The sequence below is a fragment of the Oryzias latipes genome, chromosome 5 (assembly GCF_053564925.1).
Source record: "Oryzias latipes strain Hd-rR chromosome 5, Olatipes_Hd-rR_3.1".
Lineage (NCBI taxonomy): Eukaryota > Metazoa > Chordata > Actinopteri > Beloniformes > Adrianichthyidae > Oryzias > Oryzias latipes.
In genome coordinates, this window is record NC_136241.1 from 758,389 (window position 1) to 784,981 (window position 26,593).

A 26,593-nucleotide genomic window follows, 5' to 3' on the forward strand; every position below is an offset into this window, starting at 1 on the left:
CAGGTTTTTTTGTGCGCGTAAGCACAAAACTTTAATTATCACAGGGAGCTTAGGTGAATTTACATGGGGGGGTCTGCAACACAAAAAAAGCAATATGGTATAATAACATTACATTTCATGTTTAGTGACACATTTTCCTTGATTGTTAAAGCACTTTAGGAAAATCAACAGAGGTTCAACAACTGCACCCTAGACACTCAGCTACCTCAGGAGGGAATTAAGATACAAAAAACATTTCAGACTAGAGTTTCTCATTCTCCAACAGAACATAAAAATACATTCTACTGAAAAAAAAGATAAAAAGATAATTCACAGCTAATAAGATTACTTTCAACAGAGCACATGCTCAAACTGACAGACTAGGATGCAGCTACTGTTTACTGCAAAGCAAAAAAGGAAAATGTGTACAATTAAACAACAAGAAACCTGTTTCCCTCTATTAATCTTGTTCAACTGTGAACATTTGGTTACAATAAATACAGTGATTTTCTTAGTTTAGAGCCTAGAACAGACTAAGAACACAGTGTTTTGAGTTTTCTCTAGTGCTTTTGAAGACAACCAAACCGGATCTAAGCTTTGCTGTCCAGCGTCTGTATCAGTGTGCTTGAGTTTGCCTGTTTGATGAAGGACTCAGCGTCCATTTTCTGCTTCACACTCCTGAAGACAAAGGACAGACGGTGACATTTCCCCACAAAAACTAATTTTTACACCAACAGAGCAGAGCAATTCTTGTGAAAGTGAATAACTTCCAGAATAAATCCCCAATAATCTCATTCACAACTATCTAAAACCCCTCACAGATTTTATGAAAATGTTTTTTTTTGGTGTTTACAACATGTTTTTGTGGCATTTTTCTAAATATGGGGGACATAAATCATGAAAATTAAACTTTAAATTGCATTTCTGAGTATTTCTTTATTCAAATCCTTGTGAATCAGGTGCAGATGAAAAAAAGATTAAAAAAAAGAGATCATTTGTCACAAAAAGTTACATTTGGCGGATCACAAGCTCTCTCCTCTCAGCTCTAAGCAACAGAGAAGGGAAGGGGGGCAGGGTTTCTCCACACCAACGGTCTGCCCACAACTCGGAGGCAAAATTCTTTTATTTATTTATTTATTTTTTTTATTTATTTATTTTTTTTTAACTTGTCCTGTCCAACAGCTAGGCAGGCAGATGAGAGCTGAGGGCCTCTTGTGTTGGACATATTTTACTTTAACAAGGGGGGTTTTTAATCTTCAGACAAACCAAAGGTATGTCTGAATAAACCCCTTTTGTAATTGAGGCCAAACTTTATTAATTTCAATCCTGTTTGAAAATCTTTGGTGTTGGACCGGACGGAAAAGGAAAGAGGGGAAGAAGAGAGAGGGACGTTAGAGAGAGGGGGGGGTAGGAGGGTGATAATAGGAGGGGAAGGGGGGATAAGACCATGAAGCAGCATAGAGCAGACAGGTTTACTGGTTGTTTATCGTTACGGTACAGTTCAAATGTAGTACAAAAAGGGCGGGGCTTGTTCACACACACTCAAATATTTTCAACACACCTGCTAGCTGCAAAAAAAATGTTCACATGTCAACATGTACACAAAACAGATAGTGTTCACGAACGCATACCTATGCCTTTAAACCAACTAGTGTGACATCTTTCATTCATTCAATCATGCAAACTATAAGTGCAAAGGTGAGCAAACAACTGTGATCAGGTGAGTGTTTATGTTCTTCTAAAATGGATGGTGGAATGTGAAAAGAAGGAGGAGGAGCGCCCAGCCACCCCCACACCCAGACCCCCGCCGCAGCAGCAGCGGCAGCCGGAATTCCCCCAACGCCACACGGGAACAGGCAGGGAACAACCGCCCCCCGGGCGACCAAGACCGCCACCCAGGCCAGGGCCAGCAGGACCGCCGCGAGGCCCCCAGAGCCAGAGAGCAGGGAGGCGCGGAGGGAAAGAGAGCGCCGCCCTAGCCCAGCCAGGAAAGCAGCCCCCCCGCCGCGCCGGAAGAGCCCAACGCAGGGCCCCACCGGAGAAGGACGCCCACAGCCCCAGACGAGCACCCCACCACCACCCAGGAGTTCCGGGCATCCCCCCGCCCCAACCCCAGGTACGAGACAGGAGCCCCCAAGGGAGACCCGCTCCGCACTCCAGGCAGCCACCCACCCGGCCCACGGTTGGTCCAGGGAGGAGCAAGGCAGGGGCCCGCCACCCCCGCCCCAGGAGGGGGGAACCCCGGGGAAAAAAGGGTGGCCCACAAGGGGTGTTATAAATATGGCCCGACCAGGCTCGGCCATGTTGGAAGTTTGGCGGGGCCCAGCGCTCAGGGGCAAGGACCAGGACCCAACCCCCAGGGACACGAACACCCCCGGCCCAGGTGTAATATGAACCCCCCCACTGTGGGGAGAGAGCACCGCCGGGCCCAGGGAGCCGGCACCCAAGGGACACGGCCGCCATCGCCAAGGGGCCCGCACCCCCCACCAGGGAAGGGGTAGGGGACAGATGGACCCAGTTCCCACCTTCCTTGCAAAATGTGTGTGCGTGTATGTGTGTTTGAGAGGGTGTGTGTGTGCATACGTGTGTGTTTATGTTGGAATGTATATATTGAAGGGGGAGGGGTGTGTGTACTAAGGGGGTGCAGTTAAAATTGGCGAGTAGGGCACTAAGGGGACATCTCCTGATTACTCACAGTGATGTCCCCTCACCCTCCCCACCAAGGGGCCCTAAATGTCTAAGGTGCGGTTAAAATTGGCGGGTAGGGTGCCAGGAGGACATCTGCTGCTTGCTTGCAGTGATGTCCAAGAACCTCCCTACCAAGGACCCTACATGTCTAAGGTGCAAATAAAACCTAAAGAGGGGGGGCCCACTCCATACGGCAACCATAGGAGGGGGGCCACTGCCAAGTAGCCCCCCCCCAAGGCGCATCGCAGGCTAGACCCCCCACCCCCTCACCCTAATATGAGGTTATATGAGGAAGGGGGTAAGTTGGGGACAGCTGGTAGACTGTCCCCCAGTGGTCAAACAACTGTCCCCCAGCCCCCCCCCCCAGCAAAGGGGCCAGGGCCACCCAGCCCAGGGGCCCCACCCCCGGAGGCGCCGACACCCCAGGCCCGGCACCACCCACCCCACACAGAGAGAGAGGAGCCAGAAAGCGTCGACCCCCCGGAACAAGCCCAGGCCCCCACCCCCAGACGCCGGCCCTAAAAGGGCTCTGGTCAGGCCTTGACGGGAGCAGGGAGGCCAACCGGCCGAGGCAACCACTGATTGCCTCAGCGGAGACCCCGACCCGTTAGCCCCCCCCGACCCGTATCAATAATGGGCCCCCTCCCTCCCCCCCAGAACGACCCCCCACAGGACAGGGCCGACAAGCCCCCCACCCCACCCCACCCCAGACCCCGCAGCCGAAGCGGATGACACCCAGAGCGACCGGGGGCCCCGAGAGGGTTGTCCCGTCCCGTCCCAGAGCCAGGGAAGGGCCGATCCCAGCCCCAGGTGCAGATGGGCAGCCCATCCGGCGCCGCTGGGCCCCCCCCCCGAGCAGGGCCCCAGGCCAACCCCCCCCAGTGCAGGCAAAGGGACCACCCCCCCCAAGCCAAGCCAGACCACCACCCCACCCCCCCACCACGCACCCCCACACCCAAGCCCAGACGACCACGCAGCGCCCCAGCCCGCCCCACCCAGGCGGGCGGGCTGGGGCGGGCTGGGGCCCCCGACCAACGGAGCCACCACAGCCCCCGCCAGGCACCGGAGGCCCCGACCCCCACCCCAAACCACGGCAGAAGGGCAAGGAGCAGCGACGACCAAGCCCCCCACCCCCTAAGTCATGGAGTCAACCACAGGAGACCAGAGAGACTGAATTCTTTCAAAGTTACTTGAGCTTTGGGCTGACATTTTTTCCCGGAGGCAAAATTCTAATGAACTGGTTAAAAAATAATCCAGACACCCAACTCATGGTTAGACTTGGAAGAGGCGTTATGTGGAAAGATCAATCTATCAGATCTTCCATTTGGAACAATGGAACAACATCTGGAACAACCCAGACATCCTCATAAACAAAAAAATTATCCACTTCCCAGCTTGGCAAGCAGGGGGCATAAAACAACTAGAGCACATAATTATTGATAGAAGATTCATAACTCCCCAGGAACTTCAAGACAAACATGGGATAAATAACTTCTTGGAATATCAGCAACTTAAATCAATTATTACTAAAAAGTTTAAATACAGAGACAACGATTTAAAGCTACCAGATGTAGTTACCACTCTGATCAATTTCTCAATGAATAAAACTCTCTCCAAAATATACAAACTTTTATGTAATTTAGATAATAATATTTCACTTCCGACAACAAAATGGGATGCGGATTTGAGCATCAGCACAGATGAAAGCTTTTGGTCAGAACTTTGTCTAAACACCTTTAAACTGACAAAAAGTCCAAATCTGCAGCTAATCCATTTCAAAACTCTACACAGAATTTAGTACACTGGACAGAGGATGTTCAAGATGGGTCTCAGCAACTCAGACATTTGTCAGCACTGTGACGGTAATCTACCCGACAATTACATGCATGCACTATGGTTCTGCACGCCTGTCCAGGCTCTCTGGCAGCAGGTATGTGCCGATCTATCAGTCTGGCTTAAGGTTTCAATCACAGCTTCACCGTCACTTTGTGTGCTTGGTGACATGAGTGCCATCGATGTAGAAGGAGGATTAGGCTCTATCATTTTCATTACTCTTTGCATTGCTAAAAAAACTATTTTAATAAATTGGAAAAGCAAGAAAAATATAAATATAAGTCAACACAGAAATCTGCTGCTTGATCATATCAGCTTGGAAAAAATGTCAGCCCAAGGTTTAAGTAACTTTGAAAGAATTCGGTCTCTCTGGTCTCCCATAGCTAACTCCATGACTTAGGGGGTGGGGGGGCCTGGTCGTCGTTGCTCCTTGCCCTTCTGCCGTGGGCCGGGGTGGGGGTCGGGGCCTCCGGTGCCTGGCGGGGGGTTGGTGGGGGCTCTGTTGGTCGGGGGGTCGGGTACGGCGCCTGGGTGGGGCGGGCTGGGGTGCTGCGTGGTCCTCTGGGCTTGGGTGTGGGGGTGCGTGGTGGGGGGGTGGGGTGGTGGTCTGGCTTGGCTTGGGGGGGTGGTCCCTTTGCCTGTGCTGGGGGGGTTGGCGGGGGGCCCTGCTCGGGGGGGGCCCAGCGGCGCCGGATGGGCTGTCCATCTACACCTGGGGCTGGGATCGGCCCTTCCCTGGCTCTGGGGCGGGACGGGACAACCCTCTTGGGGCCCCCGGTCGCTCTGGGTGTCATCCGCTTCGGCTGCGGGGTCTGGGGTGGGGTGGGGTGGGGGTCTTGTCGGCCCTGTCCTGTGGGGGGTCATTCTGGGGGAGGGGGGGGGGGGGGCACTATTGGTACGGGGCAAGGGGGGTTGACGGGTCGGGGTCTCCGCTGAGGCCATCAGCGGTTTCCCCGACCAGTTGGCTGCCTCGGTCCCGTCGAGGCCTGATCAGAGCTCTTCTAGGGCCGGCGTTTGGGGGTGGGGGCCTGGGCTTGCTCCGGGGGGGGGCGACGCTTTCTGGCTCCTCTCTCTCTGTGTGGGGTGGGTGGTGCTGGGCCTGGGGTGTCGGCGCCTCCGGGGGTGGGGCCCCTAGGCTGGGTGGGCCTGGCCCCCTTGCTGGGGGGTGGGCGGGGGACAGCTGTTTGACCACCGGGGGACAGTCTACCAGCTGTCGCCAACTTACCCCCTTCCTCATATAACCTCATATTAGGGTGAGGGGGTGGGGGGTTTAGCCTGCGATGGGCCTTGGGGGGGGGTTACTAGGCAGCGGCCCCCCTCCTATGGTTGCCGTATGGAGTGGGCCCCCCCTCTTTCGGTTTTATTTGCACCTTAGACATGTAGGGCCCTTGGTAGGGGGGGTGCTTGGACATCACTGCCAGCAAGCAGCAGATGTCCTCCTAGCACCCTACCCGCCAATTTTAACCGCACCTTAGACATTTAGGGCCCCTTGGTGGGGAGGGTGAGGGGACGTCACTGTGAGTAATCAGGAGATGTCCCCTTAGTGCCCTACCCGCCAATTTTAAATGCACCGCCCTTAGTACACACACCCCTCCCCCCTCAATATATACATCCCAACATAAACACACACACATGCACACACACACCCTCTCAAACACACATACACGCACACACATTTTGCAAGGAAGGTGGGACCTAGGACCATCTGTCCCCTACCTCTTCCCTGGTGGGGGGTACGGGCCCCTTTGCAACGGCGGCCGTGTCCTCAGGGTGCCGGCTTCCTGGGTCCGGCGGTGCTCTCTCCGCGCGGTGGGGGGGTTCACATTACATCTGAGCCGGGGGTGTTCGTGTCCCTGGGGGGTGGGTTCTGGTCCCTGCTCCTGAGCGCTGGGCCCCGCCAAATTTCCAACTGTGGCCTGGAGTGCGGAGCGGGTCTCCCTTGGGGGGTCTTGGCTCGTACCTGGGGTGGGAGCGGGGGGATGCCCGGAACTCCTGGGTGGTGGTGGGGTGCTCGTCTGGGGCTGTGGTGGGGCCCTGCGTTGGGCGCTCCCGGCGCGGCGGGGGGGCTGCTCTCCTGGTTGGGCTGGGGCAGCGCTCTCTTTCCCTCCGTGCCTCCCTGCTCTCTGGCTCTGGGGGCCTTGCGGCGGTCCTGCTGGCCCTGGCCTGGGTGGCGGGCTTGGTCGCCCGGGCGGCGGTTGTTCCCTGCCGGTTCCCGTGTGGCGTTGGGGGGATTCCGGCTGCCGCTGCTGCTGCGGTGGGGGTCTTGGGGTGGGGATGGCTGGGCACTCTCCCTCCTTCTTGTCACGTTCCACCATCCATTTTAGAAGAACATAAACACTCACCTGAGCACAGGTGTTAGCTCACCTTTGCACTTATAGTTTGCATGATTGAATGAATGAAAGATGTCACACTAGTTGGTTTAAAGGCATAGGTATGCGTTCGTGAACACTATCTGTTTTATGTACATGTCGACAGGTGGACATTTTTGCAGCTAGCAGGTGTGTTTATAACATTTGAGTGTGTGTGTGGATAGGCCCCGCCCTTTTTGTACTACATTTGAACCTTACCATAATGATTAACAACCAGTAAACTTGTTGCTTTATGCTGCTTCATGGTCTTATCCCCCCTTCCCCTCCTATTATCACCCTCCTACCCCCCCCTCTCTCTAACGTCCCTCTCTCTTCTTCCCCTCTTTCCTTTTCCGTCCGGTCCAACACCAAAGATTTTCAAACAGGATTGAAATTAATAAAGTTTGGCCTCAATTACAAAAGGGGTTTATTCAGACATACCTTTGGTTTGTCTGAAGATTAATAACCCCTCTTGTTAAAGTAAAATATGTCCAACACAAGAGGCCTTCAGCTCTCATCTGTCTGCCTAGCTGTTGGACAGGACAAGTTAAAAAAATAAATAAATAAATAAATAAAAAAAAAAGAAAATTCTAATGAACTACTGCTGCCCTGCAGAAACTTTGTCCAAGATAACGACACTGTTTTTTATTTTAAATTGAATTAAAAGACCAGAGGGAATGGCGATGATTGGAGTGAAATTTTAAAAACTCTTTTGGATCCTTTGTGCCAGAACAACCAGAAATGTCCTTTTTCATGAATTAAACATGGTCCTTCTCTGACATTATGTGTCTCAGACCATTAAACGATTTACTTTTTCCCAAAAGGATATTTTTAGAGGAGTTTAGAAGACAAATTTATGAATACGGAAAACAAGGACTTGAAAAAATAAAATAACCAAATTAAAGGAAAAAGGGTTTTATTACCATCATAAATTCAAAAAAGAGCAGTATAATTTGAAAAGCTTACCCCCCTGTTGGCCCATTTCCTACTTTTTCACTTGACTGCTGGTCGAACTCAGAGAGCATCTTCAGAATGTTCAGAGCAGCCTAAAGAATTCATGAAACACATTTTTCTATTAGTTCCAAACATCTTCCTTCCACCAAAAGCACTGAAAGTTATTTGTTATTTAGTATTATTTTGTTGTTTGATCCACAGACATGATGTTTCAACTGTACATTTTTTAAAAAAACAATTCAGGCACAATAAAAAAACAATTATTGTTGCCAATAATTGTGAATTTTTGTGTGGAAAACACAGTTTATGTGAATTTTTGTGTGGAAAGCACAGTGCAAACAAAATCAGTGCAGTGTTTTTCCAACAATAAGCCCTGGGTCACTCCTGAGCTGAAGACCCTCCTAAATGAAAAGAAGAGTGCTTTTCTCTCTGGGGGCAAGGAGGAGCTACGCAGAGTACAGAGGGACCTGAAATATAAGATCAGGAAGTGCAAAGACGCTACAGGAAGAAGCTGGAGCAGCGCCTGGAACAGAACAACATCCGTGATGTGTGGAGGGGTCTAAAACACATCTCAGGACATGCTGAGGCTGGAAATGGTCGCCAGGTCACAGGTGACCAAGCCTGGGCAAATGAACTGAACCTGTTCTTTAACAGATTTGATTCTGCCCAGCCCACAGTCTCCACCCACACGGCCCCCTCTTCACACCTTTCCAGCTCAGGCGTCTCCTCCCAGCTGCAGCTGTTACCACCTCAGCACCAAACAGTCCACTCTCCCCTTCTTCCAACAGAAGCAAAGGGACCCCCCCCAACGACTCACAGCACCAGACCAGCCACCGCCCACCCACCCTCCAACCCCCCTCTGCCTCACCCTGAATCAGGTTAGGATGGAGTTAAGGAGAACAAAGGCCAGGAAGGCAACAGGCCCTGACAGCATCACCTCCAGGCTCCTCAGGGAGTGTGCAGACCAGCTCTGTGTGGTGATGCTGTTCAGATTTAATATGAGCCTCAGACTGGAGAAGGTACCAGTCCTCTGGAGGACTTCCTGCCTGGTTCCGGTTCCAAAGGTACCTCGTCCTACGGAACCGAACCACTTCAGACCTGTCGCCTTGACTTCCCACCTGATGAAGGCTATGGAGAGGATCATCCTCAGCCATCTCCGCACTCAGGTGAGCTCAGCACTGGACCCGCTGCAGTTTGCATATCGACCAGGCATCGGGGTGGATGACGCCATCATCTACCTGCAGCATCGGGCCCTGTCTCACCTGGAGGCCCCTGGGAGCACTGTGAGAGTCATGTTTTATGATTTCTCCAGTGCTTTCAACACAATTCAGCCATCACTGCTGAGGAGGAAGCTGGAGGTTGCAGGTGTGGACCAACATCTGGTTGCTTGGACCATCAACTACCTCACAGACAGGCCACAGTTTGTGAGGCTGCGTGACTGTGTGTCTGATGTGGTGGTCTGCAGCACGGGGGCACCTCAAGGGACTGTGCTCTCCCCATTCCTGTTCACCCTGTACACATCAGACTTCACCTACGACTCCCACCACTGTCATCTGCAGAAGTTCTCAGACGACAGTGCCATTGTGGGCTGTGTATCAGGGGGGGGATGAGCAGGAGTACAGGGGAGTCATCTCTGACTTTGTTAGCTGGTGTGAAGTTAACCACCTGCTGCTTAACACCAGCAAGACAAAGGAGCTGATCCTGGACTTCAAGAGGTCCTCACCATCACAGTCACCGGTGAACATCCAGGGTTCAGACATTGAGGTCGTGGACACATTTAAATATCTGGGTGTTCACCTGAACAACAGACTGGACTGGACCAATAATACGGATGCTCTGTACAGGAGGGGCCAGAGTCGCCTTCACCTGCTGAGGAGACTGAGGTCCTTTGGCGTGTGCAGACAGCTGCTGAGGACCTTTTACGACACTGTGGTGGCCTCAGTGGTCCTTTATGGAGTTGTGTGCTGGGCGGGGGGCAGTTCAGGCAGAGACTTGAAGAGGCTTAACAAACTGGTTAGGAAGGCCGGCTCTGTCCTGGGCTGCACACTTGAGTCCATCGAGGAGGTGGCGGACAGGAGGATGTTAGCTAAGCTGACATCCATCATGGATAACCCCTCCCACCCCCTGCACAAAACTGTAGAGGCGCTGACCAGCTCCTTCAGCACAAGACTGTTGCACCCTCAGTGTAAGAAGGAGCGCTACCGCAGGTCATTCCTCCCCACAGCCATCAGACTGTACAACACCGTGTCAAAGTGACACTCCACGGTCCCAGGGGTGTTTTTCTGTTTAGTCATTGATTCATTTACTTTTTGTTGTAGTTGTTGTTTTTCAATTTTAAATTGTTTTTTGTTCCTGAACAGTTGTTTGTTTTTGTATTGGTGTGAACTTCATTAGTTATTTCTGTATTTTGAAAAAAATTTGTAATGTTTTTTTACAGTTTACATGTTTTGCAGACCGCATGTTTTTTACACTTTTTCAGCTGTATTTATTTAATATTTATTTCTTTATTTAATAAGAATCTCATTTTTAATAATAATTTTTCATAATAATTTTAGTAATATTTTTAATTATCTAATATAAATGTCATTTGTGGTGTCCTTTATTGATGTTATATTATATAGATTATTTCTGAATGTCGTGTTGCTGCCACAGAAATGAAATTTCCCCATTGTGGGATTAATAAAGTCATCTATCTAATATTACCCCCCAAAAATATTCAATTCCTAAAAATGTCATCAACTCAACCGCTGCCTCTGATGAACTGAAATGTGCCTTTGAAAAAATGAAAGGCTACTTTAAAGTCTAACAAATGAATGAATATCTGCTCCCGCTAAAATGTGAAATAAACATATTCATAAATGGAGTGGTTTTAAAAACGGAATTTGACTTGATGAAATTCCAGATTAGCTTTTATTTCTGGTGTTTGGAAGGCAGCTTGAGAGGGAAGACTGGAGCAGAACCAGTTTTATTTGCTGAAGTTGAATTTAAACAGGATCAAATACATTTGTGGACAAAATAGTTGTTACCCTTCAGTTAAAGATAGAAAGTCCACAATGCTCACTGAAATGACTTGAAATGTTCAAAATTAACAATAAATTAAGATTTATTGAAAATTAAAAAATCAAAATCAGCCATTACTTCTGAGTTGTTGATTAACAGAATTATTTGAAAAAAACAAACTAATGAAATAGGGCTGGACATAGATGATGGTACCCATAACTTAATATTTTGTTGCACAATCTTTTGAGGCAATCACAGCAATTAAACGGTTTCTGTATTTGTCAATGAGCCTTCTCCCCCTGTCCACAGGTATTTTGGCCCCCTCCTCATGAGCAAACTGCTCCAGTTGTCTCAGGTTTGATGGGTGTCTTCTCCAAATGGCATGTTTCAGTTCCTTCCACAGATGTTCAATGGGATTCAGATCTGGGCTCATAGAAGGCCACTTCAGAATAGTCCAACGCTTTTCTCTGAGCCATTCTTGGGGTTTTTGGCTGTGTGTTTTGGATCTTTGTCCTGTTGGAAGACCCATGACCTGAGACTGAGACCAAGCTTTCTGACACTAGGCAGCACATTTCTACCCAGAATGCCTTGATCATCTGGAGATTTCATTTGACCTTGTACAACTTCAAGACACCCTGTGGCAGATGCAGCAAAGCAGCCCCAAAACAGAACTGAGCCTCCTCCATGTTTCACAGTAGGGACAGTGTTCTTTTGGTTGGATGCTTCATTTTTGTGTCTACCAACATAGAGCTGATGTGCCTTACCAAAAAGCTCCAGCTTTGTCTCATCTGTCCAAAGGACATTTTCCCAGAAGCTTTGTGGCTTGTCAACATGCATTTTTGCTAATTCCAGTCTGGCTTTTTGATGATTTCCTTTCTACAGTGGTGTCCTCCTTGGTCGTCTCCCATGAAGTCCACTCTGGCTCAAACAACCACGAATGGTGCGATCTGACACTGATGTACCTTGATGTAGGAGTTCACCTTTAATGTCTTTGGAGGCTGTTCTGGGCTCTTTGGATACAGTTCCAACTATCCGTCTCCTCCATTTGTCATCAATTTTCCTCTTCCGGCCACGTCCAGGGATGTTGGCTACTGTCCTGTGTGTCTTAAACTTCTGAATAATATGTGCCACTGTGGTCACAGGAACTTCAAGCTGCTTAGAGATGGTTTTATAGCCTTTACCTTTACCATGTTTGTCTATAATTGTGTTTCTAATGTCCTGGGACAATTCTCTCCTTGGCTTTCTGTAGTCCATGTTCAGTGTGGTTCACACCTTTTCACCAAACAGCAACGTGACTATTTGACTCCCTTTAAATAGGCAGACTGACTGATTCTGGGTTTGAAAACAGCTGTGATGTCAATTAAAGGACATACCTGAGTTCATCATGACCCCCTGGGCAATTAGTTCTCAGTCTTTTATGGAGGTACCATCATTTTTGTCCAGCCCTATTTCTTTAGTTTGCTTTTTTAAATAATTCTGTCAATCAACAACTCAAAAGTAATAGCTGAGTAGGATTATTTAATTTTCAATAAATTTTAATTTATTGTTGCTTTTGAACGTTTCAAGTCATTTCAGTGAGCATTGTGGACTTTCTTTCTTTAACTGAGGGGTACCAACAATTATGTCCACCACTGTATATTGATATTTCAGGAAAGAAAAAGATCAGGAGGATCCACACGCTCTGACTCAACTCCTGAAATTAAGGACAATCGTTGGAAACAAACAACACATTTACCAAGCAGCGTCTGTCAACAAAGATCATTAAAGAATCATGTGATCTAGTGAAAGGTTGCCTCTCCTTTTCACCAGCACCTGCTCTCACATTAGATCTAATAAGGATGAAGACCAGATGGATTTGTTTTTCATACGAACCATATCATGACAGGACTCTACGTCTTTTCCAATCCCGTGACTGATCAGTGGAGGCAGGGAGGAGCAGTTTATCAGTGACACAAACTCATTCTTGTTGTTTTTTGGAAAATCTTTGTATTCCACCTGTAAACAAATGATGAACAGTAATAACCTCAAAGCCAGACAAACCTACCCAGCCTCAGTGATCTGACCACATGGATAATTACCTGCAGACCTTGCACTGAGGCAAGATAGCTGAGCTGTTCTGAGGGCCTAGTGAGGGGTCCATGGGGCAGTTTGTAAAGATTATTTTTATTCTTTAGGATAGTCTCAGCAGTCAAAGAGGCCCCTGCATAAAGCAGCTCGTTTGCAATCATGGCAGTGATTGTGGCTTTGCCTGGGTTGGGCATGGCTCGGCTGTAATCCTTAGCATGGGGCCCTTGGCAAGCTCCAACCGCTTGAGCAACCTCTGGCACCATGGGCAAGATCCCTGCAGGCAGCTGCTGGTGGCTGAGATAAGGCAGGCGGTAGTCCTCCTCTTTGGGACCTGAGAACAGAATTTGTAACATTTGTGACATGATGCTTACAAAATTGAAATATGCTAAAAGACACACTCTGATCATCTCTTGATCTATTGTAAAAGCATTCCCCAGTGGTCTTTGTCCTCAGTCATCAGAAAAATGCTATGAGACCATGGTAAAAAGACGCTTTTCATCAAAGTGGGTCCTTAAGGTCCATTTTTACCAGAGACTTACTCAACGCCACATCCTCTACACAGCTGGGTTCATAGAAGGTCACTTTGCGCCCATCGCCAGGTTTTCTCACTGGGGTCTAGAATACAAAGACCAGAATAAAACATATCTATGCTGTTTGTGGGGGAATTGCTTATGAAAGGAACCAGACCTTTTCGTCCGTCTTCAATGCGGGTTTGGGAGGTTGAGGCTGAGGCACTTTAAATCCCAGGAGCTCCAGCATTTTCTCCGCTGCGTTCCTCTTGGCTACCTTCTTACTTGGTCCCATTCCCTCTGCAGTCTGGCCACACACACTCACCTGGAGCGCAGTGTGCAGGTAGTAAAGCAGTAGCATCTCAGATAAAACAATACCATAGTGGCACTGATATGTAGCACTGTGGTCCCTGGATCTAGCAACTTTGCTGATTTTTTAGTGCAACTTCCCATGGTTTTTCCCACATTTTTTCCTGCATTCTGATTGGCCATTGTCATTCAATCTCCTTCGTGCTGTGTCTGCTGCACAGCAGTGGTCCCTGTCCCCTGGGCTGCAGAACTGCTCCGGGAGACAGTTTGTGTGGGGGCGCAGAGAAAGTTTTATTTTGAAAAACTACTGGATCACATATGATTAGCCGCTCGGTCACATGCTTTCTTAAAGCGGCTGCGCCAACCACTAAACGGAAACCCCCAAGCTGGCAATGTTAAAACAAACACATTTGGAAAGTTTTTTTCAGCAGAAAACAGAAGGAAAAGCCTTTGACCTCAAAATCAAGGCTGCTTTCAACAGAGAAAAAGCAGGAGTCTTTACTCCTAGTATGGATTAATGGCCACAGCTGTTCCTACAAACCATATTAATAATGCAAAATATTCAGCATCCGACTGTCTAATATTACAAGGATGCTGCTAATAAAGTTGTTCAAACGCTGGTTTCACATTTATTACATTTAGAAAATACTTGTTTTAGCGACCACTTTTTGAAATTATCTATTTTTTTTAGCTACCATTTTGGAAGTTATGGATTAAGGGAAAATCTTTTATCACATTTTAATAGTTCCTGCATGAAATCTAGAGTACAGATAAAGTTTAGAACAGCTGCAGATATTTTACAGAGAATGAAGATAAACTTTACCCTCACAAGTTAAGGAAAACAGGAGGCTAAAAGAAAAGAAGACAGATGCAGACTTCAGCTTCGTCCAGACCACTCCATGAAAACATTATCCGACATTGAAGCGGTTTGTGGCCTGAAAACGGTTGAGGACCACTGCTGTATAGTACAGAATGCATTTTCTACAAAGGTTTGAACTTTGACAGATTAACACTAAAGTGTGAAAATGATCATATCTGTCTGAGAAAAGTTTGTAAAAGTGAGTAGTGAGGAGTTTTACAGCCTTAAAATATCTATACTGCTTGTAAAAAATACAGTCAGGTCTGTAAATAATGGGACAGAGACACAATTCCAATATTTTTGGCTCCATACACCACCACAATGGATTTGAAATGAAACGAACAAGATGTGCTTTAACTGCAGACTGTCAGCTTTGATTTGAGGGTTTCTACATCCAGATCAGGTGAGCGGTGTAGGAATTACAACATTTTGCATATGTGCCCCCCACTTGTTAAGGAACCAAAAGTGATTGGACAATTGGCATCTCAGCTGTTCCATGGCCAGGTGTGTGTTATTCCCTCATTATCCCAATTACAATGAGCAGATAAAAGGTTTTTGAAGTGTGATGTATACATTTGGACTCTTTTGCTGTCAATTCTCAAGATGAAATCCAAAGAGCTGTCACTTTCCGTGAAGCAAGCCACCATTAGGCTGAAAAAACAAAGAAAGCCATCATAGAGATAGCTTAAATATTAGGCGTGGCCAAAACGACGTTGGAACATTCATGAAAAGAAGGAACACACTGTGGAGCTCAGCAGCGCCAAACGACCCGAAAGACCACGGAAAGCAACTGTGACCCAAAGCATACTGCAACAGCAACCAAAGACTTTCTTAAGGGAAAGAAGTGGAATGTTATGCAATGGCCAAGTCAATCACCTGACCTGAATTCTATTGAGTATGGGTTTCACTCGCTGAAGACAAAACTGAAGGGAAAATGCCCCAAGAACAAGCAGGAACTGAAGACAGTTGCATTGGAGACCTGGCAGAGCATCACCAGGGATGAAACCCAGCATCTGCTGATGTTTATGCGCTCCAGACTTCAGGATGGAATTGACTGCAAAAGATTTGCAACCAAATATTAAGAAAGCGAACGTTTGATTTAAGATTATTATTCTGTCCCATCACTTTTGGTTCCTTAACAAGTGGGGGGCACATATGCTAACTGTTGTAATTCCTACACCACTCAACTGATCTGGATGTAAAAACCCTCAAATTAAAGCTGACAGTCTGCAGTTAAAGCACATCTTGTTCGCTTCATTTCAAATCCATTGTGGTGGTGTATGGAGCCAAAAATATTGGAATTGTGTCTCTGCCCCATTATTTACAGTCAGGACCATAAATATTTGGACAGAGACACATTCTTTCTAATTTAGTTTCTGGACATTACCAGAGTGAATTTTAAATCAAACAACTCAGATGCCATTGACTGCCCCATGGACCCCTCACTAGGCCCTCAGACTTACAGCTTTTATTCCATGGGTTGAACAAAAAGATTGCATAAAAATGTGAAAAACTAAAACATTTTTTAAACACAATCCCTTCATTTGGGGAGCCGGTTTAGCTCGGGCTGGTTTGCGGCGCCTTCCGTCCGTGAATCCAGGGTTCGAATCCGGGCTGCTCCCTGTTCCCTTCTCTACCTCTGTGCCGGTCCCAAGCCCGGTTGCTTTGAGAAGGTTGCGTCAGGAAGGGCATCCGGCGTAAAACATTGCCAAGTTTACCATGCGACTTGTTCGCTGTGGCGACCCCTGATGGGAAAAGCCAAAAGAGGAAGAAGAAACACAATCCCTTCATTTCACTGGCTTGTAAATAATTGGACAAATGACTTCCATGCTATTGCATGGGCAGGTGTGGGAAATTCCCTTGTTATGTCATTATGAGTGAAGCAGATAAAAGGCCTGGAGTTGATTAGAGGACTCGTGCTGCATTTGGAAGATTTTGCTGTGAACAGACAACATGCGATCAAAGGAGCTCTCCATGCAGGTGAAAGGAGCCATCATTAAGCTGAGAAAACAGAAGAAAAAACGTGCTAGAAATTGCTACAGTATTAGGAGGGGCAGAATCAACAGTGTGGTACATCCTGAGAAAGAAAGAAAGAAAGAAAGCTCTGGTGAACCCAGCAACGCAAAAAGACCCGGACGTCCACGGAAGACAACAGTGGTGGATGATGGCAGAATCATTTCCATGGTGAAGAAGAACCCGTTCACAACAGCCAACCAAGTGAACAACACTCTCCAGGAGGTAGGCGGATCAATATCCAAGTCTACCATCAAAAGAAGACTGCATGAAAGTAGATCCAGAGGGAACACTGCAAGATACAAGCCACTCATCAGCCTCAAGAATAGGAAGGCTAGATTGGACTTTGCTAAAAAGCATCTAAAAAAGCAAGCACAGTTCTGGAAAAACATTCTTTGGACAGATGAAACCAAAAGCAACCTCTACCAGAATGATGGCAAGAGAAAAGTATGGAGAAGGCGTGGAGAAGCTCCTGATCCAAAGCACACTACATCATCAGTAAAACACGGTGGAGGCAGTGTGATGGTCTGGGCCTGCATGGCTGCTAGTGGCACTGGGACACTAGTGTTTATTGATAACACAGGACAGAAGCAGCCCAATGAATTCTGAGGTGTTCAGAGACAGACTGTCTGCACAGATCCAGGTGAATGCAGCCAAACTGATTGGACGGCGTTTCATAATCCAGATGGACAACGACCCAAAACATCCAGCCAAAGCAACTCAGGAGTTTATTAAAGCAAAGAAGTGGAATATTCTTGAATGGCCAAGTCAGTCACCTGATCTTAACCCAATTGAGCAGCATTTCACTTGTTGAAGACTAAACTTCAGACAGAAAGGCCCACAAACAAACAGCAACTGTTTGCCGCTGCAGTAAAGGCCTGGCAGAGCATTCAGAAGGAGAAAACCCAGCATCTGGTGATGTCCATGAGTTCAAGACTTCAGGCTGTCATTGAGAACAAACAAAGGCTTTTCAACCAAATATTAGGAATGACCATTTGGTTTTCACTTATTTCATTTATCCAATTACTTACCAGCCCATGAAATGAAGAGATTGTGTTTAAAAAATGCTTTAGTTTTTCACATTTTTATGCAATCTTTTTGTTCAACCCATGGAATAAAAGCTGAAAGTCTGCACTTCAATGGCATCTGAGTTGTTTTATTTACAATTCACTGTGGTAATGTACAGAAACTAAATTAGAAATAATGTGTCTCTGTCCAAATATTTATGGTCCTGACTGTATGGACCTAATTGTCAAGCTGTCTACTTGCAAATTTTGTTTGCTGCAAGTTCCTTTTAGAAGCAAAAGCCTATGATTATGGAGGAGCAACTGAAATGATGCTCATCATACCACCATCAAAGCTGACTGACCTGCATGACGAACTCCCTGCGCCGTGGCAGACCCCTCTCAGTCACTAAGGTGTACTCGGGCTCTTTCTCCTTTTTGGCCTGTTGAATCTGGGCCAAGCGGCTGATGGGGTTCATTCCCTGGCCGTACTCTGGGCTGGTCTGCAGCTGTAGGCATTGATCATTACCAACTTATGTTTCATTAGGGCACATTTGACTGATCAAATCTCACGTTGTGAGGAGCCTGACCTTGATAATAGATTTGGTTTTCTTTTTGATGCGTGGCAGCGTCTTTTCCACACTTGGTATATGGGGCAATTTCTTCAACTCTCCCAGCACAGCAGCAGCTGCCAGCTTTTTGGCGATCTTTTTACTTTTTCCTTCCCCTTCTCCGATGAACTCCCCGACTGTAACACGCACTCGAAACATTTTCATGTGTGGAGGGCCCTCTTCTTTTAAAACCTGCAAAAATAAACCCCTTTGTATTAATTCAATGAACAAAAAAACATTGAGAGAATGTAATCAAAAATGGTCCCACAAATAAAAATATTGGGTGGCAAATTTAAAAATTTCAAACCTCAAAGTTGACAGGTAGGTTTCGTTTAAGAGCAATTTCAAACGCTTGACTGATTTCAGATTTGTTGAGGTTCTCCTCTTCAGGATCTCCATTCATCTGTCAAAAATGAAACCATTCAGGAAGCCTGAAAGAAACCTGTTTAGCATGAATTTATGCCACATGTGCATTTCGGTTCCAACCACGGGTGGCATCTGCTGCAGCAGTGGCTCCTTCAGGAATGTTTTCAAGGCTTTAGCGGCAGCGTCGTTTTTGGCCAACTGACGTGTGCGTCCTTTCCCAATGAACTGCTGACTTCCAATGGAAAGCTCCATGTGGTAAATCATTGGTCCCAATGGAGGAAATGGATAGTAGTACCTGGGCACAAAAAACGTTTTTTTTGCTCTCACAGAGGAAAAAAACAAACGAAAAAAGAGGACTAAAGGTTTTTCTCATTCACTGTTGCATAGAGCGCTGGTACGGCCCTGGAGCACGAACGCTGTAGTTGAAGTTTGGTGGTCTCATCACTGGATATGGATCAATGGGTTTATAAAAAGGCTTTTTACCAAGCTTCATACAAAGTGCATTCAGTTCCATGGTATGTGTGTTGCCATCTACTGCTAGACAAACAAAAAAAAAAAAGAAATCCACCCATGTTAAAACGCCTTTTCACTGAAAGGTGTTAGATACAAGTGGGACTTTGGCAAACGCCAGTGGCTCTTGCCTGTGTTGCGGGGTGATCTGGCGGTGGGCTTTGGAAGTGTTGTTTCAGCAAGGGCAGATGAAGCAGCGGAATGCTGGGCTTTTTTTATACTGGTCCCCTCAGCATCCCAATACTGATCTCCCAGCGTAAGCCTCACTGAAAAATTCTAAGAAAGATCATCCGTCAGTAGAAAGTAAAGTAAAGGGCCCTACTGTAGATAGAGAAAAGAATGCATATTTTTTCTATGCATGCTCCATGTACCTTGGAGTGAGCTGGTCCTTGGTCAGAGAGCAGCTTATACTCGGGCTGGATCTTGTTGAAACGGGCTAACTCGTTCACCAAACACATAGGGGTCTTCTCTTTAGGTTTTGCCATGTTAGACACTGAAACAAGACCCAATCGTCTTACAACTTGCCAGCAGCAGACATGGTTATAAACTGTTCCGAAAAAAGCCTCAGCAAAAATCAAAACCCATCTGAAAACTTGAGTCCATTGATTTTCTAAACCTGCTCAATCCCTCTCCGGGTCATGGGGTTACTGGAGGCAAAGGCAAGGTACACCCTACATGGACTGTATATGAGAATTGGAGTGAGTGAGTGTGATGTCACCCATGGAAAATGGCTACAACCAAATGTAGTCAATTCAGTTGCCATGTTTACGCCATACACATGAAGAAACCAGAAAATGTCAGTAAGCAATGATTAGACTGATCGGTTTGAGTCAATGTTTCTATGATAACAACTCTCGCCAATCAGGGGTTGGTTGTTGGAAAGCCACACCCTACCTACCACTTAAAAGTTGGCCAGTGAAAATCTCTCAAACAAATGTTTGGAAAGTTCAACATGAGACCACATACTTTTATTGAGGTTTCTGATTGGTCAGTTTATAACTTTTATGACTTGAACTACAGAATAAATCAGATAAAAATCAGGATTAGCAAGAATATTTTAAAAAATGTATCAAATCCAGAATGTTTATTCTGACCAAAAGAATGACTGAAGAATAGCGGTTTATTTCTCTATAGACGTCTGTGGGATTTTGCCTTTTTGAACCCAGCGGGTACTTTCCATTTGGAACACAAGGGGAAGGAGTCACTCAGTCCTGGCCAAAAGTTTTGAGAATGACACAAATATTAATTTTAACAAAGTTTGCTGCTAAATTGCTTTTAGATCTTTTTTCAGTTGTTTTTGTGATTTACTGACATATAATTCCAAGTACTTCATACGTTTCAATGGCTTATATCGACAATCCCATGACATTAATTCAAATAGTCAGTATTTGCAGTATTGGCCCTTCTTTTTTAGGACCTCTGCAATTCGACTAGGCATGCTCTCAATCAACTTCTGGGCCGAATCCTGACTGACAGCAACCCATTCTTTCAGAATGGGTGGTTTTTTTTTTGTCCACTTACCTCTTGAGAACTGACCACATGTTCTCAATGGGATTAGAATCTGGGGAGTTTACAGGCCATGGAACCAAAGTGTCAACGTTTTGGTCCCTGAGCCACTTAGTTATCACTAAGTGCTCCATGGTTCTGGAAATGTCTTGTTGGTCAACAAACTGTTGTTGGATTGTTGGAAGAAGTTGCTGTTGGAGGGTACTATTCTGTATTCATGGATGTGTTTCTGGCTTTAATTGTGAGTGAGCCCACTCCCTTGGATGAGAAGCAACCCCACCCATGGGTGGTCTCAGGATGCTTTACTATTGCAAAACACAGGACTGCTGGTAGCGCTCACCTTTTCTTCTCCGGACAAGCCTTTTTCCAGATGCCCCAAACAACCAAAAAGAGAATCTGACTTTGCCCTAGTCCTCAGCAGTCCATTCGCTGTACTTTTTGCAGAGGATCAATCTGTCCCTGATGTTTATTTGGAGAGAAGTGGCTTCTTTGCTGCCCTTCTTGACACCAGCCCATCTTCCAAAAGCCTCACTGTGATGCAGATGTGCTCACACCTGCCTGCTGCCGTTCATGAGCAGCTCTGCACTGGTGGACCTCTGATCCTGAAACCTCTTTAGGAGACCCTCCTGGCACTTGCTGGACCTTCCTGGACGCCCTGAAGTCTCTTAAGAACTTAACCTCTTTCCTTGAAGTTCTTGATGATCCTGTCAATTGTTGATTAAGGTCCAATCTTAGTTGCCTGTGAAGCCCTTTTTATGAAACGCAATGATGGCTGAACGCGTTTCTCTGCAGGTCACTGGTTACAAATCGACGAATGATTTCAAGCATCACTCTCCTTTTAATATGTAAATCAGCCTGACATCGTGATCTCCAGCCTTGAGCTCGTCAACATTCTCACCTAAGCTAACGAGACGATGACTGAAATGATCTTAGCAGGTCCTTTAATGACAGCAATGAAACGCAGTTCTAATTTTCATGGCAAAGAATAATTATGTAATTCATCTGATCACTCTTCATAACATTCTGGAGTTTATGCAGATTGCTATTATAAAAACGTAAGTAGCAACTTTTTCAATTTCCAACATTGATGTCATTCTAAAGATTTTGTGCAACGACTGTACAATCAATGGGCCACACAGAAAAATACAACTACACACATACAAATACATACCTAAGGGTCAAATAAGCCTGTTTAAGGACCAGTTAGCCTATGAAGCAGTCCAGAAACATTGGAATGTGGGAGGCAGCTGGTGTGCCTCACACACACATGCACAACGTGCAAACCCCACACAGAAAGGACCCAGCTGGGATTTGAACCAGAGCCTTCTTAACAGTGAAACTAACCCCTGAGTGTCCACCACTTCAGCCCAAGTACACATAATGTACACTCTGTACAGTATTTTAGAATGTATCAAAATAATCCAAGTAAACTCAAATCCACACCCAAAAGAAATAGGAAACGAACAAAACCCACCTGTGGCGGTGATATAGGGAGTGACTGAGCCTGCTGGAAGAGCAGAAGTCCTGATTGGTTGGCTGGCGCTCTCTGATGGCAGAGCTCCTGCAGCAAAGGGGATGCTATAGCCAGGCTGGGGATGCCCCAGCTGCAGCGGGGCAGAAGCAGCAGGTATTGTGCTCGGTGGACACTGAAACTGGAGCTGAGACATTCTAATTGATCTCACTTAGCAGCCTCAGGTCAATAGGAGAGTTACAGCAGTATGGCAGGGCTTGCAAATTTTAGAGGGCTGAATGCAAAATGAGTCTGAAAGAGACAGAATGAAGGTAAATGAATCATTACAGACTGATGCCAGCGGACAATCAGCCTTTAAAAAATAAATAAAATGAAAACAAAAAAGCTGATGTCAGAGAGGACCAATAAGCTAAAAAAACACAAATAAATTAATTAACATCCTTGTTTCTTTTTAGCAGTACAAAAATAGCAAACTAAACTAAACTAAACAATGCCACATCTGTGTGTACTAACACAGTCAGTGCACCAATCATTTCCTTGATGGGTGTGTTGACCAGCACTAAACCTGAATTTAGTGTAAACTTTTCACTTGTCTAGCTGCTCTCCTGCTGAGAGAACAGAACTGAATGTCTGCAGTTGTCTTAGGGTAAACTGATGGGAACAACATTAACAGGGTTTTGTTCCAGTTACCAGCAAAAAATCTATCTTTGTGAACTTGATTTTCCTAACCCTCTACTTTGATCAAGATGATTTCTGCTTAATAATACAGGAAAACAGGTTATCTAAGGGAGCTGATGTGTATCTGACTGACATCTAAATGCATCCACTGATAAACCGGATGGGATTGCTGTTGTATTGCAGTTTCTCATTCGGCCAACACTTATCACACGTCACAAAGCAATTCATGATCAACAGACGTGTAATGAATGCATCACTGTGCTTCATAGTGATGCATTGGATCAACAAAAAGGTGTGAAAAACAATTTAAAACAAGGCTTCTGCCATAAGCAGGATATTCTATCTCACCCTTTAAACAACCGTTTTCCAAATGTCTTAAGACCAGAGCAATGGGACAACTGTGCAGGTCACTCAATATTTTTGTATTCGTTATGTAAATCTATGTCCTTAAATAATGGACATTCAGAATTCCATATAATTTAGCTCCTCGCAGTTTTTGACCAACAAGAGTCTTTTGATTGATGACATTGAAGCAGCATATTTGTGCTCACAGCTCTGATATTTCATTTTAAAGCAATTATATTACATTTTTAAAACATAAAATGATTCTTAACTGATGTAAATAAAAAAACTTTTTGAATTATGTTGTGCAATTCTTAAAAGCACCCTCCAACATGAAGAAGTCAATGAAGCAAACAAAGGAAGGCTGGCGTGCTGACAACTACACTGAACAAAAGAAAATTTCAACTGCCTGACCACGAGGAAATTTCCTCTCTTATCAATAAATCCAAACCTACCACCTGTTATCTCGATCCCTCCCAACATCCAAACATCAAAAAACCTGGTTCAGATCCCAACTTATTCAATAATCTCCGTCCAATTTCTAACCTTCCCTTCATTTCCAAAATTCTAGAGAAAATAGTCACCTCTCAACGTTATGATCATCTGAAACACAATAATCTTCTCTAACCTATTCAGTTCGGTTTCCGCCTCTCCCACAGCACTGAAACTGCCTTGCTCAAGATCACCAATGATCTTCTCATTGCAGCTGACTCTGGCCTCCTCACCATCCTCATCCTCCTTGACCTGAGTGCAGCCTTTGATTCCATTTCTCACTCCATCCTCCTCCAAAGGATGTCTATTTTTAACCTTTGCTTTGTAAAGTGTCCTTGGGTTTCTTGAAAGGCGCTTTAAATAAAATGGATTATTATTATTATCATAAAAGAATTATATTAATGCTGGATACTTTGAATAATGAAGCCATAGGCGACCAATGGACAATTCTAAGACTTTTCTTCAGACATTAGAGTCGCGGCTTGTAACAACATGTCTTAAAGCTGTGTTCAGTAATCTACTACACTCAGTTATCTACGTCTGGTCTGCGGGACGTAAAGGCAGCAAACACCACCAGGTTGTGACACCTTAAGAAAGTCCGTCCAGTCCATAACAAGAATCACATGCATTCTATTAAAACGGCTCCAATTAAACAAACCAGAATGTCTCCTACATTTGATTAGCTTCAATTCACCAATCCTAAACATCCATGTGAATTATGAAGCAGCGTCACTACATCACTACTCAAGGAATCAGGACGCCGGCTAGTAATTAGCATTAAGCAGCCACGAAACAAGCATTACATTCAAATACAAGGTTGTCAAATGTGCACAACACGTCTAAACTTACCACTTGTTTGTATAAATATTTGGTAAATAATATTTAGCAAGATAGTGACGACTGTTTTAAACTTTAAAGGCGGGTTTATAGTTAAACTACTAGCTAACTAGCTAGCCGTGATAGCACAACAGAAGCCTCACCTTGTCGCTGCGTAACTTCAAGTTTTACTCAATGAGACACGTATTTGTTGTCGTGCTTTGTGTTATTGAAGCACGTGCATGTATAACTGTGTATTGTTTACTATCGAAATGGAGGCAGCGGAGAGGTGAACACTGGGTGGACAGGGCAAACACTAAAGAGAAGGGGACCGTCTTGATTTGTCACAGGAAGTGACACCATCAAACCGGAAGTACTAAGAATTCCAAACGAAACCGCTTTCTTGGTAAAGGATGACAATATCCACCTTTGTCATGAAAGGAATGAGACGTCAATGCAAGGGTGGGGGCATCTAAGATAGCACAAGGGCTAAAATGAAAAAGAGGGTGAAGTGGGAAAAATAGTTTCCTATTTTGGCAACAGGATTCGTTGTTATAACTGTGGTTTCGGCTTACGGGCCGAACAGCAGTTCGGAGTACCAGACCTTCTTGGTGGCTCTCGAAGGGTACTGGAAAGTGCCACTAACGGGGGACTCTATTGTCCTCCTGGGGGACTTCAATGCCCACGTGGGCTATTACAGTGGCACCTGGAGGGGTGTGATTGGTAGGAATGCCCCCCCCCCCCCCCCCCCTGATCTGAACTCGAGAAGTGTTTTGTTTTTAGACTTCTATGCTCGTCATAGTTTGTCCATAACGAGCACCATGTTCGAGCACAAGGGTGTCCATCAATACACCTGGCCCTGGTCCTAGACCTGTGTCTAGGACACTCGGGTGAAGAGAAGGACAGAGCTGTCCACCAATCACTACCTGGTGGTGAGTTGGATTCGCTGGTGGGGAATGAGGCCGCAAAGACTTGGAAGACCCAAACATACTGTGAGGGTCTGCTGGGAACGTCTGGCTGAGCCCTCCATCATGGAAGTCTTTAACTCCCACATCCGGGAGAACTTCAAACAGGTACAGAGGGAGGTTGGGGACATTGAGTTAGAGTGGACCAGGAGTTTTCCACTTCCATCGTCTCTGCTGCTGCTTGGAGCTGTGGTCGCAAGGTCTCTGGTGTCTGTCGCAGCAGTAACCCCCGAACCCGGTGGTGGACACCAGAAGTAAGGGATGCTGTCAATCTGAAAAAAAAGAGTCCTACCAGGCCTGGCTGGCTTGCAGGACTCCAGAGGCAGCTGACAGGTGTCGGCAGTCTAAGCAAGCTGCGGCCCGGACTGTTGCGGAGGCAAAAACTCGGTCCTCGGAGGAGGCAATGGAGAAGGACTATCGGTTGGCCTCGAAAAAAATTCTGGCAAACCATCCGGCGCCTCAGGAGGGGAAAGCAGTTCTCTACAGGCACCATTTTCAGTGCAGGTGGTGGTCTGTTGACTTCGAGGATCTCCTCAATCCCACTGACACGCCTTCTTTTGAAGAAGCAGAGAATGAGGACTTTGGGGTGAGGCTGTCTTTACCCGGGCTGAAGTCACTGAGGTAGTCAACGAGCTCTTCGGGGGCAAGGCCCCGGGAGTGGATGAAGTCCGCCCTGAGTACCTCAAGTCTCTGGATGCTGTGGGAGTGTCTTGGCTGACACGTCTCTGCAGTCGGGAACTGTACTACTGGACTGGCAGACAGGGGTGGTGGTTCCCCTCTTTAAGAAGGGGGACCGGAGGGTGTGTTTCAACTATAGGGGAATTACACTCCTCAGCCTCCCTGGGAAAGGGTACTGGAGAGGAGAGTCCATCCGATAATCGAACCTCAAATTTCAGGAACAACAGTGCGGTCTCCGTCCTGGTTGTGGAACAGTAGACCAGCTCTATACCCTATCTAGGGTGCTGGAGGGATTGTGGGAGTTCGCTCATCTAGTCCATATGTGTTTTGTGGATTTGGAGAAGGCGTTTGACCGCGTCCCCCATGGTATCCTGTGGATGGTGCTCTGGGAGTCTTACTGAGGGGTGTCCGGTCTCTGTATGACCGGAGTAGGAGCTTGGTTCGCATAGTAAGTCAAGAAGTCAGACCTGTTCCAGGACCACGATGGACTCCGGCAGGGCTGCCCTTTATCACTGGTTCTGTTCATAGTTTTTATGTACAGAGTGTGAAGCGGCTGTGATGAGGGTCAGCACCGCTAAATCTGAGGCCATGGTTC

At 46.3% G+C, this 26,593-nt stretch overlaps 1 protein-coding gene across 2 annotated transcripts; it reads right to left on the minus strand.

Annotated features, from left to right (window-relative positions):
* stau1 (staufen double-stranded RNA binding protein 1) lies at positions 1-24,722 on the minus strand. 2 transcript variants are annotated; one of them, XM_078946740.1, is made up of 15 exons: positions 24,520-24,722; positions 22,031-22,318; positions 19,422-19,543; positions 19,182-19,326; positions 18,918-19,074; positions 18,661-18,835; positions 18,482-18,577; positions 18,154-18,366; positions 17,929-18,072; positions 13,557-13,703; positions 13,409-13,484; positions 12,881-13,200; positions 12,675-12,797; positions 7,815-7,894; positions 1-657 (listed from the first exon to the last, which is right to left on the minus strand). In XM_078946740.1, exons 2-15 carry the CDS (start codon positions 22,221-22,223, stop codon positions 570-572), a joined length of 2,079 nt encoding a protein of 692 aa, XP_078802866.1. In that variant the 5' UTR covers positions 22,224-22,318; positions 24,520-24,722; the 3' UTR covers positions 1-569. The 2 variants fall into 2 exon arrangements, with proteins under 2 accessions (XP_078802866.1, XP_078802865.1); XM_078946739.1 differs by having other exon boundaries at positions 18,918-19,077; positions 24,520-24,719.
* Positions 24,723-26,593: the final 1,871 nt, after the last annotated feature.

Coding starts and splice junctions, on each gene's coding strand:
- stau1 (XM_078946739.1), bottom strand. CDS start 22,223: ATGTCTCAGCTCCAGTTTCAGTGTCCACCGAGCACAATACCTGCTGCT. Junction 19,544..22,030: donor TCCCTATATCACCGCCACAG/GTGGGTTTTGTT, acceptor GTCTTGTTTCAG/TGTCTAACATGGCAAAACCT. Junction 18,836..18,917: donor TACCAGCGCTCTATGCAACA/GTGAATGAGAAA, acceptor TTTTGTGCCCAG/GTACTACTATCCATTTCCTC.